A 12,753-nucleotide genomic window follows, 5' to 3' on the forward strand; every position below is an offset into this window, starting at 1 on the left:
CGTCTTCCGACGACACGCGGCGTTGGCGGTAAACACACACGTACGCCCAAAGACATTGTCGCACACGCAGACTTTTACAACGTCGGCCGGTTCATAGATTTTTTGTACCATTTTATCACGGAAGAGAGAGGTTGAAGAATGAGATCCTTAGAGACGTGGGGAGAGAGGTGTGTAATCAGAGCGAAGCATACAAACGGGCTTCCCTCTCGGGTCCGTCTTGTGAGAGAGAGAGAGAGAGAGAGAGATTCCGCCCACGAAACCGTGGAGAGACATGGGGAAGTGGACGTCGAGTGTAGGCACAGGGGGGTTCAATACAAACGTAATTCTTTTTTATTTTTTTTTCCGAAGAAGCATTGGTTATCGTAACGGATCTGTTCAGATCGATTTGGCGTATATATACGTTTGCTCTGGATTCATGCGGCATTTCCGGTTATAGATGGATAGGTATGGTTGCTGGTTCGACGGCAGCTTTGCCAATCTCGTGCTCATGCGCGGGCTCCTCGATAGATTAGAAACCCTCTGGGTGGTCACGATGGTCTGGAAACGGAGAGTTCTTTTTGGTAGTCCACTTAATTCACGATGATCTATAAATCACGGAAGACGTGAGCCCTTTTGGGTCCGGTGGTGACGGTTGGCCCCGATGACGGATCCCGAGAGATGCTGCTTCCCTTTGGGACCGTGCCGCAGCTCCCTTGGGGCAATATTGCATTGGCGGGGAGAGCCAGTCGACTGATCGTTTAGTAGCGAGCGGCACATAACACAGGCAACACATGTGACTCTTGTCCTGGTGAGGAGGGGGGAGAGTGGCAAGGGAGATAGATGCGCATTCCAGAACAGAGCCGGGGAATAGGATCATCACTTCTTGCGAAGCGGGCATGCCTCGTTTCTCATACACACACACACACACACCTGCGCTCCTCTTTTTCGTCTTTATCGTCAACATTTCCTCTCTGGATATGGGACTAGGGCTAGCCGGTTTAGAGAGAGGCATGTTGGTTGAGTTCCCGCGCGAGGTCGTTGGATCGCATGCTCCCATTGGCAGCGGCGCCAAGGATGCGGGGGAAGGGGGGAGGAATGGGCAGTCTGGGCCAGTGATCCCGTGTGCGTCGGTTTGGCTATTGGGAGTTGGAGGCTCTAGAACCTGACCGGGAAGAACTGGGATCTCGGGGCGTGGATGTGGAGGGAGGCTGTTTCAGCGATGGTCAGCGTCGTCTTCCCAGCACTTTACTTCCAGGCTTTCTTGTATATCGTGCCCACGGTGCCTGGGGCCGCGTGTTCGAGACAGGAGAGCGTGACAGCCCCGACGAGAGCATTTGCTAGCATTGCCCATGTTCGGATTGATGCCGATAGTACCGCAATCTGATGAAGAATGGTCACGAACGCTTATAGACATCGAACACGTGAGGTGTCGAGCCACACGTAAGACACGCCCGCTTAAGGGAACACCGGAATGAACGGCTACAACGACGGCGAGGAGTTGGTTTTCGGGGCTATGGGAGGGTTTGGAGAAGCGTGACGCGCAATTGGCGGGGAGGGTTCAGCTTAGGACGAGGGCCGTGCTGCTGGGGAGGACGCCGTTGAGATCCAAAGCCGTGTCTTGGGGTCTTGGCGCTGATGTTGGTGTTGGACCTGCTTCAAGCAGTAGTCACGTCCTCGTGTCGCCGTAACTTGGGCAACGCAATCAACCAAAACCTGCATCGGAGCCTGTGCGGCCCGCAATTGCTCGTGCATTCATCTCGTGCGATGGGAACGCCATGCGCGCGGTCTTGGCTCTATGCCAGCAGAGCAAGAACCGGTCCAAGGACGTTGAGGTCCTGGAGGAGAGAGAGTTTCGGCGGCTGGGCTTTTGGGCGAAACCCCTTGCATGCCGGATGTTTCTACCCCGCAAAAGCATACCGCTGCAGTTGTGAAGAAAGCACAGAAGCAGGGCATATCTTGGGATGGCGCGCGACTCAAGTCCTGGTTTACCTACCGTAGTTGGTCTCCAATAGTTTACTGCCGCCACCCCCGTTCACACCCACACCAGCTCCAGCGCCAGTCGATGATGGTGGCGCGCTGTATGACGCAGGGCTGGGGTAAAGGTCGGCGAATCAGCAAACGACGATAAGGAAGTGTCCGAGTTCATCAGCATGAGGGGGTGTGTGGGATGGCGTCGTTAGATTCGGGGAGGGTTGGTGCATTGATGATGACTCTTGCTATTTTGTGAGTCCACGCACATACGCGTGTGAGCGGCTGCCTGCGCCGGCCTCCGGACGACCTGCCGAGGGTCAGCCGTCGTTGTTCGGCCATACATCTGGCTTGGCTTTGCTCGTCTACGAGCACAGCTGCATTCGCATATTGAAGTGCCATGCAGAGAATAAGTGAAAGGCCTAACCACCGGATCTCTGCTCAAAGCGGGCGGGCAGAACTGATTCGATTGTCGCATTCAGGCATCGATGACTGATGCAGAAGGCCCAATCGGTGGGTTGGATGTTTGCGGTCTTGATAGGGACGGGTAAGTGATGGGCAAGGCTAAGATGGCGGGCCAAGGCGAGTGAGACACTGGCCAACGAGACAGCCCTGAAGATCATTTTCCATGTCCAACACGGCTGGAAAAGTCTAGGTATTGGAAAGGGGGTATGGTGGCACGATAAGTAAGCTGATGGGTGGCAGAAGAAGAAAATTGTGCAAGGGAGGTGCGAATAAATAAATAAATAAAAAGACAAAAAGATAAAAAGGAGAAAAAGGGAAATGAAGCAACCGCCTTGCCAGGTTTCTTGGATTGAGGGATCGGATCAGATCCAATCCCGCCCGCATGCCCAAAGATTTGAATCGTGGCTGCAAGAGATAGGATGACTTGGATCTCGATATAGGCAAATAGCCAAGAAGGAGTCGAATCATGTCGCGTAGCAAATGAATGGCATGATGTTTGACCGGAGTTCGGTTTTCATTGGTCGATGGGCAGTTCGTTTCGAGGGCTTCTTTGCACAAGCTTTTAGATGTTATGTGCTGCGTAAGAGAAAGTGGTTAGGAGTGCTGAAAGCGGGAGAGGCGCCGAGGTGACGGACGAAATCCGGTTGAAAACGGTGCGTTGTATCCCGTACTAGTTTCTCGAAGACTATCCTAGCGGAAGGTTGAAGTCCTATTGGACCGAGCAAGCGAGCGAGCGAGCTGAACGGGGGGGTAAAGACGGTTTGGCGGGCAATGGTGGCCAAGAGATGGGATAGGACGGAGGGCAAGACATGAGACCGCACGCCAGGACCAGCTCCGTTGGAGATGGAGATGTATGAGGGTACCCTCCGTTAGCCTATCTGTCTCGTCGATGAAAGCAAATGGCATAGGCCGGCAGGGGGGAACAGCGACGGTCGGGAGCTTCTGCAGGGTGGTGGAGGCGGACGGGCATACAGCAGCACAGCACAACTGGCTTGTCTGGGGTCGGAGGAGGCCGATAGGAGCTGTTGCGGAGTATTGCAGGAGACTGACTGTTCGGCCAAGCATACGTACGTACTTGTATATTCGTGTTGGAGGACTCAAGGGCACGACGGATCAGACGTGCCGTCGAGGCTAGATGAAAGTCCAGACCAGGCATTAGGCCAGCTATCCGGTGGCAAGACGGATCTTCACCTCGCACCCTCAGTATCTGGCCGGAGTTAAGGGCCGAGAATGGGATGAGGCAGAGGCCAGCGACAGCCTTCCGTTAGTGCCGAGCACGTCCTCCCCCCCCCATGAATCGATCGTCGACTCAGGGCCACGGTTAGTAGCAAGCAGCCTGCCGCTGGCCCGGGGCAGGTTGTCACACTCGAGGTCGACCAGGTTCGTATACATGGATACAACAGGAGCGTGACGGAGCAATGCGGGGAGAAACGCAACTGGGTATGTCGGTGAGCGGAATAGAATGGAAGGGGAGGGATCGCTCGCTGGTGTCTGATAGCGGTCGCAGGTGTTGACAGTGCCAGCGATGTTGTTTGTGCGGGCGGGTGCTGATAAGGAAGTTGTATTACGCATAAAAAGGACGGACGCATAATACGGCACAGGCGGTTTGTGCCCGTGCATGACCGGGCAAGACCTTCCCCAGAGTCGGCTCTAGCGTCACCAGGTCGGCTTACATAAGGGTGGGTCTGCTCTTGATCCATCGCAGAAGCAGTCCCGAGGTTCTCATTGGCTGCAGCTGATGGGCCGAATGCTCTCGCTGCTCTGGCGGCCATGGCCTGCGGAGGGCCTTGACCGGGTCAGCCGGGCACGAACACGGCGTGTCCTTGCTGAGGAGTCTTGGACTTGTGCTGGGCCCGGTTCCAAATGCCCACTATTATGACGGGCTCTGGCAAAGCCGAAGGGACCACTCGAGTGTGACGGGCAGATCAGTGTGTCACTGTTACTGTCACTGGAGGCAATGATTTCCGCCGGCACTGCACTGCACTGCACTGGCTGCTTCTCTCTCGAAATTTGAAAAAAAAAAAAAAAAAAGGCAAGGCTCTGTGGTTGTAACACGGCCAAAAGCCGAATAATGAATGCCCCCAAAACCTGGAACGGTTTATGTCAATCCTCGTAGCCATCGCACTGCCCCGGTTCATGGGGCACGTAGCGACAATATTTCCAGCAGTGCAGGGGGGAGCAGTCGAGCGCGTGACTTGGAAACGGGACCGCGGGACGGACTCACACTGAGAGAGAGAGAGAGAGAGAGAGAGATAATGAGAGGTGACAGATTGGAAGAGGTCGGACTGAGCGAAGAGACAGAGTGAGAGAGTGTGAGTGACTGACCCCCGTGGACTCCATTACCCCGTGTTGGCGACCCCCAAATTCCATGTCACCCCAATCTCAAAGCCCGAACATGTGCTGCGGGTGTAAGGTAACGTTGACCAGTTACGACTCGTCACTTCACGCAGTCCCCGAAAGTCTACGGATACGTGTGCGACTCTAGAGGCTCGGTTGGATTCCTTATCAGTGACTTCCACGGGTGTTCCTTCCCTCGATCTTTCGTCCAGGGATGGGGCCTGTGCATGTGCGCCTGCCTCTGCCTCCACCACTACCAGTGCCTGTCCGTTGTTGCATCCTACCTATACTGGTAATCGATTGCTTGGGAAGGAAGTAGGTAGCTCCCCAATCGGGCAGGCAGGTGAGCGAGCAAGTAAGCAAGCAAAGAGGAAGGAAGGAAACAGTAGGGCCAGTCAGCTCACTCGCAACTGACTGCCTTGGCAACAGCGAGAGCAAGAGAGAGAGAGAGAGACCGAGATAGGTCAAGAACGAGGCCGCCCTCCCTTCCTTCGTCGCCCCCTTGTCTCTAGTCAGTCGACAGTTCGCTGGTGCCCTGTGCTTAGGTTGGTTGTACGGGATATATCGTCTCTTTCACCGGCTGAGGTGGCCCCGACACCACCATCACCAAACACACACACACACACACACACACACACACACACACACACTACAGAGGGAGGTTGAGGTTGAGAGGGAGGAGGGAGGGAGAGACAGAGACAGAGAGAGAGAGAGAGAGAGAGAGAGAGAGGTAGGGAGAGAGTCCTTATCTCTCCTGCCTCCATCTCGGCCCCCGTCCCGTCCCGTATCAGCATCAGTGCTCCCTCACCCCCTCCCCCCCCCCATCCGTATCTACCGGCCTTCCATGTGTTCTCTCGGCTGCCTTGATGAGGTGTCATGTTGGTGTATTAATCAGTTGACGCCGAAGCCTTGATTTAATTGTATGTGGGTGTGAGTGCGTGTGGTAGTTTTTGTTTCAATCTCCTTGCCCATCATCCAAAACCAAGAGCCTCCTCTCCCATCTCCAGGCCCTCGATTTTCTTCCCTGTGCTGCCTCTTTTCTCCGTGCTGCATCGCGCCTCTGAACTCGGCCACCCTTCGAACTCGCAACTCCCGGCTTTCGGTTCCTGTCGTCATCCTCGTCGCACCAAGGCAGGCACAGCGCGCTAAGTACCTGCTGCCTGTGACTCTGTGCACCGCGCTCATCATATTGCCTCCCGCATCCCCTCTCCGCCGCCGACGACAATACCTATTGATAATACCTTGAATCCGGACCGTTGCGAACGAACTCCAGGACCAAAGTCTCAATCATTTATACCTAGTACCAATAATTGCCGAGTCTCGAATTCACACTTGTGACGGGCCTCGATCCTGCGATAGCCAAGCGCCGCAGCCAGCCTCGTCCTAACCACCGCCAGCTTCTCCTTGTGTCACCTTATCGCGGCTGCAGCAGCACACCGTCTCTCCGCAACCCAGCATCGTCATCCCTAAACTTCGAACAACCAAACCGACTCATTCCCGCTCTCCACAACTTTACGCAGACCGCACCCACTCCAGAGCCCGGCTCTACGTACACAGTACGCACAAGACACCGCGCTCTCGCTCAATCCGCAAGGACGCCGGCGGTATTCCCATCACCTGCTTCCTCGTTTCTGCATCTCTCTCGATCCAACGGACTCGACCTCGACCTGCAGCTCCCAACAAAAAAAGAAAAAGCCCGATTCGGATTCCTTGCGGAACCGCGCATCGCACCCGCACCGCATACTAGTTTAGCACACGATACAAGCCTTAGGACCCGTGCTCCCCTGCGTCACCTTCCCAGCAACCATTGCCCTTCAAAGTTCCTCCGCGGTTCCTGGTCGGGCTGTTTGCAAAACCTCGACGCTGATTAGCCGTTGCATCGTTAACTTTACGTGACCAAAACATACGGGACCCCTGCCCCCGGCACGCGACACAAGCAGCTGCGGAAGGAGGAACAGGAAAAAAGCCAAAGGCCAGACGAGCACGTCCGTTCCTCCAAGTCCACCGCGCCGAAAACTGGTCGAACTGGTCCCCTAATCGTGCGTTGTCCTTCTCCACGAGCAGAGCAGGACAATCCGCCACGCCCAAACGCCCACACGCCCCAAGCCAATTTCCAAAGGTCTCCAACTCCACTGGTCGGCCAGTGGCATCTCACTGTCTGTCCCTAGCTTGCGCCGCCGCCGCCGACGGTTTATACTAGGGCCCACTTGCTTCTGCCCTGCCAGTTCCAGTCGCCCACACGCCCCCCCCCCGAAGTCATACTTGCAAATCCCGGCTCCACAGCACCCTGCCCTGCACTGCGGCCCCAAAGTTGCTTGTGCGCAGTTGTGCCTGGTCTGGTTCCTTTCCACACCCCTTCCCTGTCAACCTGTCTTGCTTGTCGGGCCTGGCTTGCCCCGCCGAGCCACTGGCGCACCAAGGGGCATGTCCAGACGCTGCCATGATGTCCCCAAGGAGTTTCCTTTACTACAATAGGCAGCCCTCGGCCTTGACCACACCTTCATCACCCCCTCCCTTCTCATCGTCCCTCACGCCCAAACCGACCAGCAACAGCAGCTACGACACCAGTTCCAGCTCGACTCCCGCCAAGACGACGACAACCACCCCGACCAACTCTTCTTTCAGAACGGCTCTGCCTTCTGCCCTGCCGGATCGGAAAAAGGATGCCCAGAACGTCTCCGTCACCGTCAAAACTATCCTTGCTACTCCCACTGCCACCTCAGCTACCATGGCCAAAAGGAAGGATGCTCGTCGCGAAACGTCTAAGCTGGCGCCTTCGAGCCCTCCCCGGACAACCACCAGCGTAACCACCCGGCCGACCACGCCCACCACGCCGGTTCAGATTCCTTCCAAGACCAAGTCGAATACGTTTCACGCCTCTCATCGCCATGCTCAACGGAAGCCCCCCCGCCCAAGGGATGTGCACTCGCCAGATGCCGTCCCCCCTGCTATGCTGGCTCTGCTGGCCGTCACCGACATCCCCAGGCCCCGCCGAAGCTTGAGGCAGAGGCTGGCCAGAGACCAGGCCATGACCCTTGAGGCTGTCATTGAGAGACAGCAAGTGTGCGAAAAGGAGCTGAGCCTCACCTTCGGGAGCAAGAGCCCCATGGACTTGTTGCTCTCGCCCCCCGACGACCTGACCGACGACGACATGTCCATCAGCGATGGCGGTCTCGGTTCCGTTCTCTCTACTAGAACAGTGTCGATGGAGTCGGTGCCCTCCTTGGGTGATTCCTTCTCGACTGACACCTTATCGTCCGTCGGCTCGCCTTACGGATCCAGCCCGCGAAGGAAGCGGTCTCGCCAGCCCCGGCGCTCTCTGGAGCCCGTCTCGTCCCCTCCCGGTCAGCCCGAGGACCACCCGTTGTCTCGCGACCGGACCGACATGGACGATGTCGACTTCGGAGTCTTTGACGAATCCCAGGACGAGGAAGACACCAAGTCGGAGTTCTCCTTTTCCGACTACTCGTTCCCTCTCCGCCCCCTCAAGTCGGCCTTCAAGTCCAACCTGACTGCATCACTGCGCGCACTGCGCTCGGCTGCGCGGTCCATTTCGGCCATCAACTTCTCGTCGATTCCGCCCGACGACTTCCTCACCAGGTCCATTCTCACAATCGACCCCAAGGTGCCGTACACGGATGAGCGCCGACCGCCGGTACTGGAAGAGGAGCCGTCTGCCGCATTGCGTCGATACCTGAACCCCACGACCAACGCTCGGATTGAGCCCCACTCGACCACGGCCACGCCTGCCGGAACGCGAAGCTTTACTGCCTCGATCCAGATGCAGACGTACAAGGTACAGCGAAGCCGCAGCGCACCGCCCACATCAGCCCGGGGCCCCTCTCCGACGACATCGGCGGGCATGACTCAGTCAACACCTTATCAGCCACCAGCCCAAACTCCAAACCAGACAGCATTTACGTATCCCCCTGGAGGCATGCGGCAGCGGGAGATGCGGGAGAACTCGGACTTTATTCGCATCGCCGTCATGGAGATGGCCATGCGGAAGCAGGGCAAGCTCGACGACCAACGACCGGGCCGCGCCCGCTGGGCTTTGCCCCCACGAAAAGGCAGCGTACGGGCTTACGAAGTCGGCCCCGACGGCGTCCCGGCGCGCTGGATCCCGGTGTCTCAGTCGTGAAGTCAACATTTAGGTTAGCCTGGTGTTGGACTGCACACTTGCGGCCGAGGGGTCCTTCCAAGGCGACAAGTTAGACGATACGATTATCCAACGAAGCAGCAGTGCCCGCCGAAGTCGCAGCAGCGTCGCAAGCACTCCGCGACCCGAGCACGTCACAATCCTACGGGGCTCGAAAGTCGCGTGGCCGGCGACAAGCTTGTTTTTTTCGTTGTTGTGCCATGGTTCCTCCTCCTCCCCCCTTCGGCCTGCGACCGACAGTGCAACACTGTGATTGTGTTGTCCGCGGAGAAGTCAGAAGAAGGGAGGTGAGGGGGGTCTGGGGTCTGCGCATTATGTGCGGGTGGCCCTGATTGCACCGTGGCTGCCGGGGTAGAATCGTCATTCAGCAAGGCATACACACACACACCCCCAAGACACCAACCTACGGGGAAGCGTTTGGACCCGCACTTTCACATTCCTAAGCGACCAGGGGCCCGACGTTTAAGTGCCTGCCTTATCCGTTACCGCGGAATGGTCAGCATCATCGCGCGTCTGGCTTTGCGGTCCTCTGCCGAGTGAGGGTTCCATTTTCTGCCCGAATAGTCGAAATTGCTCGAACTAGCAGACCGGCACCGAGCCAAGACCGCCCGTGGTTCCTTGTTTTTTTCTTTTTTTTTTCTCACCTCGGTCTACCGCGCTTCTAGAACGAGTAGGCCTGCGGGCCTTTTCCCACGCTCTTACCTTACCGTTTGGTAATAGCTCAGAGGACCTTTTGCATTTCGCCCACCGCCTGCACCGGTTTTTTTTTTTTTTCTTGTTTGAAATTGAGCCGAGTAGCAGCAGCACTTTTGCGATCTGAGCGGGTCGGGACCACCTGCTTCATTTGTCAATTTTTCTAGAACCGAGCATCATCTACGGAGCCGAAGTGAGGATGGCCAACCGCGCCGTCAGTCATTTTCGAATTATTTGAAACAGGAGAGCGGAGCAATCCAACGAAAAACGGGAGGAGAGGCGAGATGCGAGATGCGTTGGCAGGATTCCCCGGCCACCCACGCACGACGAGAGCAAATGGGGCGGACACACGTCCAACACGCATCGCGCGCACGCGCACACACATACATCGCCAAGCGTTCATACCGTACACACGCGACTGCTGGCCTCACGGCCCGGTTCCGAGGACGTGGTCCGATGCCACCGACATGCGACGACGAACTCGTATCACCACGACGAGCGTGGGAGATGCAAAGCCAAGCCCTGCCGACATGTTCTCCTGCCACTCAAAGGACCCGGAGCTCATTACGCGGCAGTTTTGATTTCTTTTTTATCTGCTTCGACACCACATGCATAGCGAGGATGATGAGCATTTGAGGGCGCATGCACAGGATTTTGGGTCTTTTTTTTTTTTTTTTGTCATTGTTTTCATCTTTTACACCATCCACCTCGCCATCTTCGGTCCTTTCTTTCGACTCCACACTCGACCAATCGGCAGACGCTTCAAAGCCCGGGTCTCTGAGGCGAGACTCATGGGTGGTTCGAATCCACTCGGGAATAAGAATCCACACTTGACACACGGCAAGGACTGGGAGTGTGCAGCCTGCGGGGACTTTTTTCCATCGGTCCCAGCTCCTTTAGGTGCTCCCCACGCCTTGGTAGAGTTTGACTCGGTTCTCGCATGTGAAATGCAGGCCGAGTTGTGACGCCAAAATGAGCAAACGGAGACGATAGCGGTACGAGTCAGGCAGCTGGGCACACATCAGAAAGAGGAGGAGGACAGGGCATGGGTAACAAATTTCCTTTTGAGATGTCTCTCTATCTCTGCATGCCGAATGCACGAGACTTGGGACGACACATGAAGGTTGGAGTTTTTATGGAGTTTGGTTTTCTTGTTCCCCTTTTGTTCGGGAAGGTGATTGCACCGCACGGTTGATTGTGTTGGGGCGCAGTGGCAGCAAGAGCAGCATTAGCAGGAGTACAAGCATGGGAATCAGGCAATGCGACAATGGAATGCGCATGGAAGGATCAGAGGGGGAGCGCTACAGGCGCGCACAGCATACTATGTTGATTTTAGTTGCATACCAAAAATCCCATCCATATATTTGACAATGATATCCTCATATGCATTCATCTACCCACTACACTATTTCGGCGACAGCGGCGACGACGCAAGGTGCTTGGTTGTGGTTGGGTGGGAGTGAGGAGTCGAAACTCTATCAAGCAGGGTGCTGCTTGCTCAAACGTGGGGTGGTGAAAAGCAACTGATGCATGGAGGCCTAACCCATTGCTCACTTGTCTATGTTTTGTTTTTTTGTTTTTTTTTTCTGGAGCAACCGACACCACACATCGCACCCAACCTCCGACAACGACAGACCGCCCATCGCCCACCGCCCATGGCCTATCTATGCAAGCGCATAACTATGGCTCGCCAATGCTCTGATGGATAGCTGGCAGGCAGAGTGAACTGGCGGTCACGCATTTACGGAGGGAGGGGGGGTCCGGTTGAGATGCGGGCCGTCATTCACCGCATCAAACGCGGCCAAGCCGAAGACGTGTGTGGTCCTTATCTCGCTCTCTCTCCCTCTCTCTCTCTCTCTCTCTCTCCCTCCCTCTCTCTTGCCCGGTTTGGGACCGGGACAGGCACAGACAGACACAGAGAGAGTGGCCTAACCCCCATCATCTGCTTTATGGCAGGTCATCTGTCTCCGAGTTGCCGAACAGAGACCGGCAAGACTCGGAGGAAGACCCCCCCACGCACACCCCCATAAGCCATTGGGATATAACGAGTGGGCACGATACACGATTCCTGCGCTCGTCTTCCTCCGAAAGGGGGGGGCCACGCCTCGGCACTTGACAGCAACGACGACAAGCGGCGGGTCCACGGATAGGGCTCCAGAGTCTCTCTCTCTCTCTCTCTCTCTCTCTCTCTCTCTCTCTCTCTCTCTCTCTCTCTCTCTCTCTCTCTCTCTCTGCACGAACGAAATGGCTCCCTTGTTCTCTCTCTCTCTCTCTTTCTCTGCCTCTCTTCGTGGGATTTTGTTCCAGTTACGGGGTCGTTGCGTATGTGTTTGCCACCTCTTTGCAACCCCCCCTGGTGGTGCCAAATCGCCGGGATCCGCTCGGGACGTAGCGCGCTCAAGCGATCGTGCGCCCGCTTGCACATGGCAGCTTGTGGCGACGGGTGTGGCGCTCGTTCGAGGGGAAGGGGAGAAGGGGGGGGGCGCGCACACGCGCTTTTGCCGGCAAAGTCCCTGCGACTCATGTCTTTTTGTGCTATTTTTCGAACCTCACGATGTCGAGTTTTCGATTATTATTATTTTTTATATTTTCTTTTTGGTGTCTGCATTTTGCTATGGATAAAAATGTGTGTGTGGAGATGGGGAGGGGGGGGGTTAGAGGGGGCGTGCGTGGGCGGTTGATTTAAGGGTCCTTCTGGGCGGTTTCTTCATTATTATCATTATTATTTTTGCCAGGACAGTGACTCCGTGAGAGAAAGCCCTTCCCATGTTGCAGCAGCACTCACTCACTCGTCACCCCGGCAGGATAGTGTACAAAAAGTGCACTACAGTTGTGCAGGAGTGTAACCGATCACCGTTGAGGGAGGAGAGGAGCCCTGCCCTAATTGATCCTTGAAGGGGGGGGGCGTGAGGACAGTAAGTTTTGGGAGGTGTCGCTCGACATAACACAGCGTTGCAGGGATCACGGGTGTTCCCTCCAAGACTGCAAATTCCTTCCAATGGCTGGAGCCGAAACGGCCTTCTAGAAGGAGGCTAGACTGGAGAACGCTTGTCGATCCCTCAGCCTGAGGGGGAGGTGGATTTCTTTACATTAGCACCTACTGCTACTGTAGGTATACACAGCACGCATTCCCCCCAGTCTCGTTTGAGAAG

The 12,753-nt window shown here is 56.1% G+C and overlaps 3 protein-coding genes across 3 annotated transcripts; all 3 read left to right on the forward strand.

The window, feature by feature from the left end:
• Positions 1–7,189: 7,189 nt before the first annotated feature.
• LY79DRAFT_505074 (uncharacterized protein) lies at positions 7,190–8,890 on the forward strand (the record flags this gene model as incomplete). The annotated part of the gene is made up of 1 exon (XM_060553575.1): positions 7,190–8,890. The coding sequence occupies one exon, from the start codon at positions 7,190–7,192 to the stop codon at positions 8,888–8,890; it is 1,701 nt and encodes a 566-aa protein (XP_060419573.1).
• A 2,125-nt stretch (positions 8,891–11,015) lies between these two features.
• On the forward strand, positions 11,016–11,480 carry LY79DRAFT_536391 (uncharacterized protein). The gene has a single exon (XM_060556592.1). The coding sequence runs from the start codon at positions 11,128–11,130 to the stop codon at positions 11,308–11,310; it is 183 nt and encodes a 60-aa protein (XP_060419574.1). The 5' UTR covers positions 11,016–11,127; the 3' UTR covers positions 11,311–11,480.
• A 331-nt stretch (positions 11,481–11,811) lies between these two features.
• On the forward strand, positions 11,812–12,264 carry LY79DRAFT_536392 (uncharacterized protein). The gene has a single exon (XM_060556593.1). The coding sequence runs from the start codon at positions 11,846–11,848 to the stop codon at positions 12,221–12,223; it is 378 nt and encodes a 125-aa protein (XP_060419575.1). The 5' UTR covers positions 11,812–11,845; the 3' UTR covers positions 12,224–12,264.
• Positions 12,265–12,753: the final 489 nt, after the last annotated feature.

The sequence above is a fragment of the Colletotrichum navitas genome (assembly GCF_030913465.1).
Source record: "Colletotrichum navitas strain CBS 125086 chromosome Unknown LY79scaffold_3, whole genome shotgun sequence".
NCBI lineage: Eukaryota > Fungi > Ascomycota > Sordariomycetes > Glomerellales > Glomerellaceae > Colletotrichum > Colletotrichum navitas.

What these genes read in the sequence shown, in the direction of transcription:
- LY79DRAFT_536392 (XM_060556593.1), top strand. Translation starts at nt 11,846, where the DNA reads ATGGCTCCCTTGTTCTCTCTCTCTCTCTCTTTCTCTGCCTCTCTTCGT.
- LY79DRAFT_536391 (XM_060556592.1), top strand. Translation starts at nt 11,128, where the DNA reads ATGCATGGAGGCCTAACCCATTGCTCACTTGTCTATGTTTTGTTTTTT.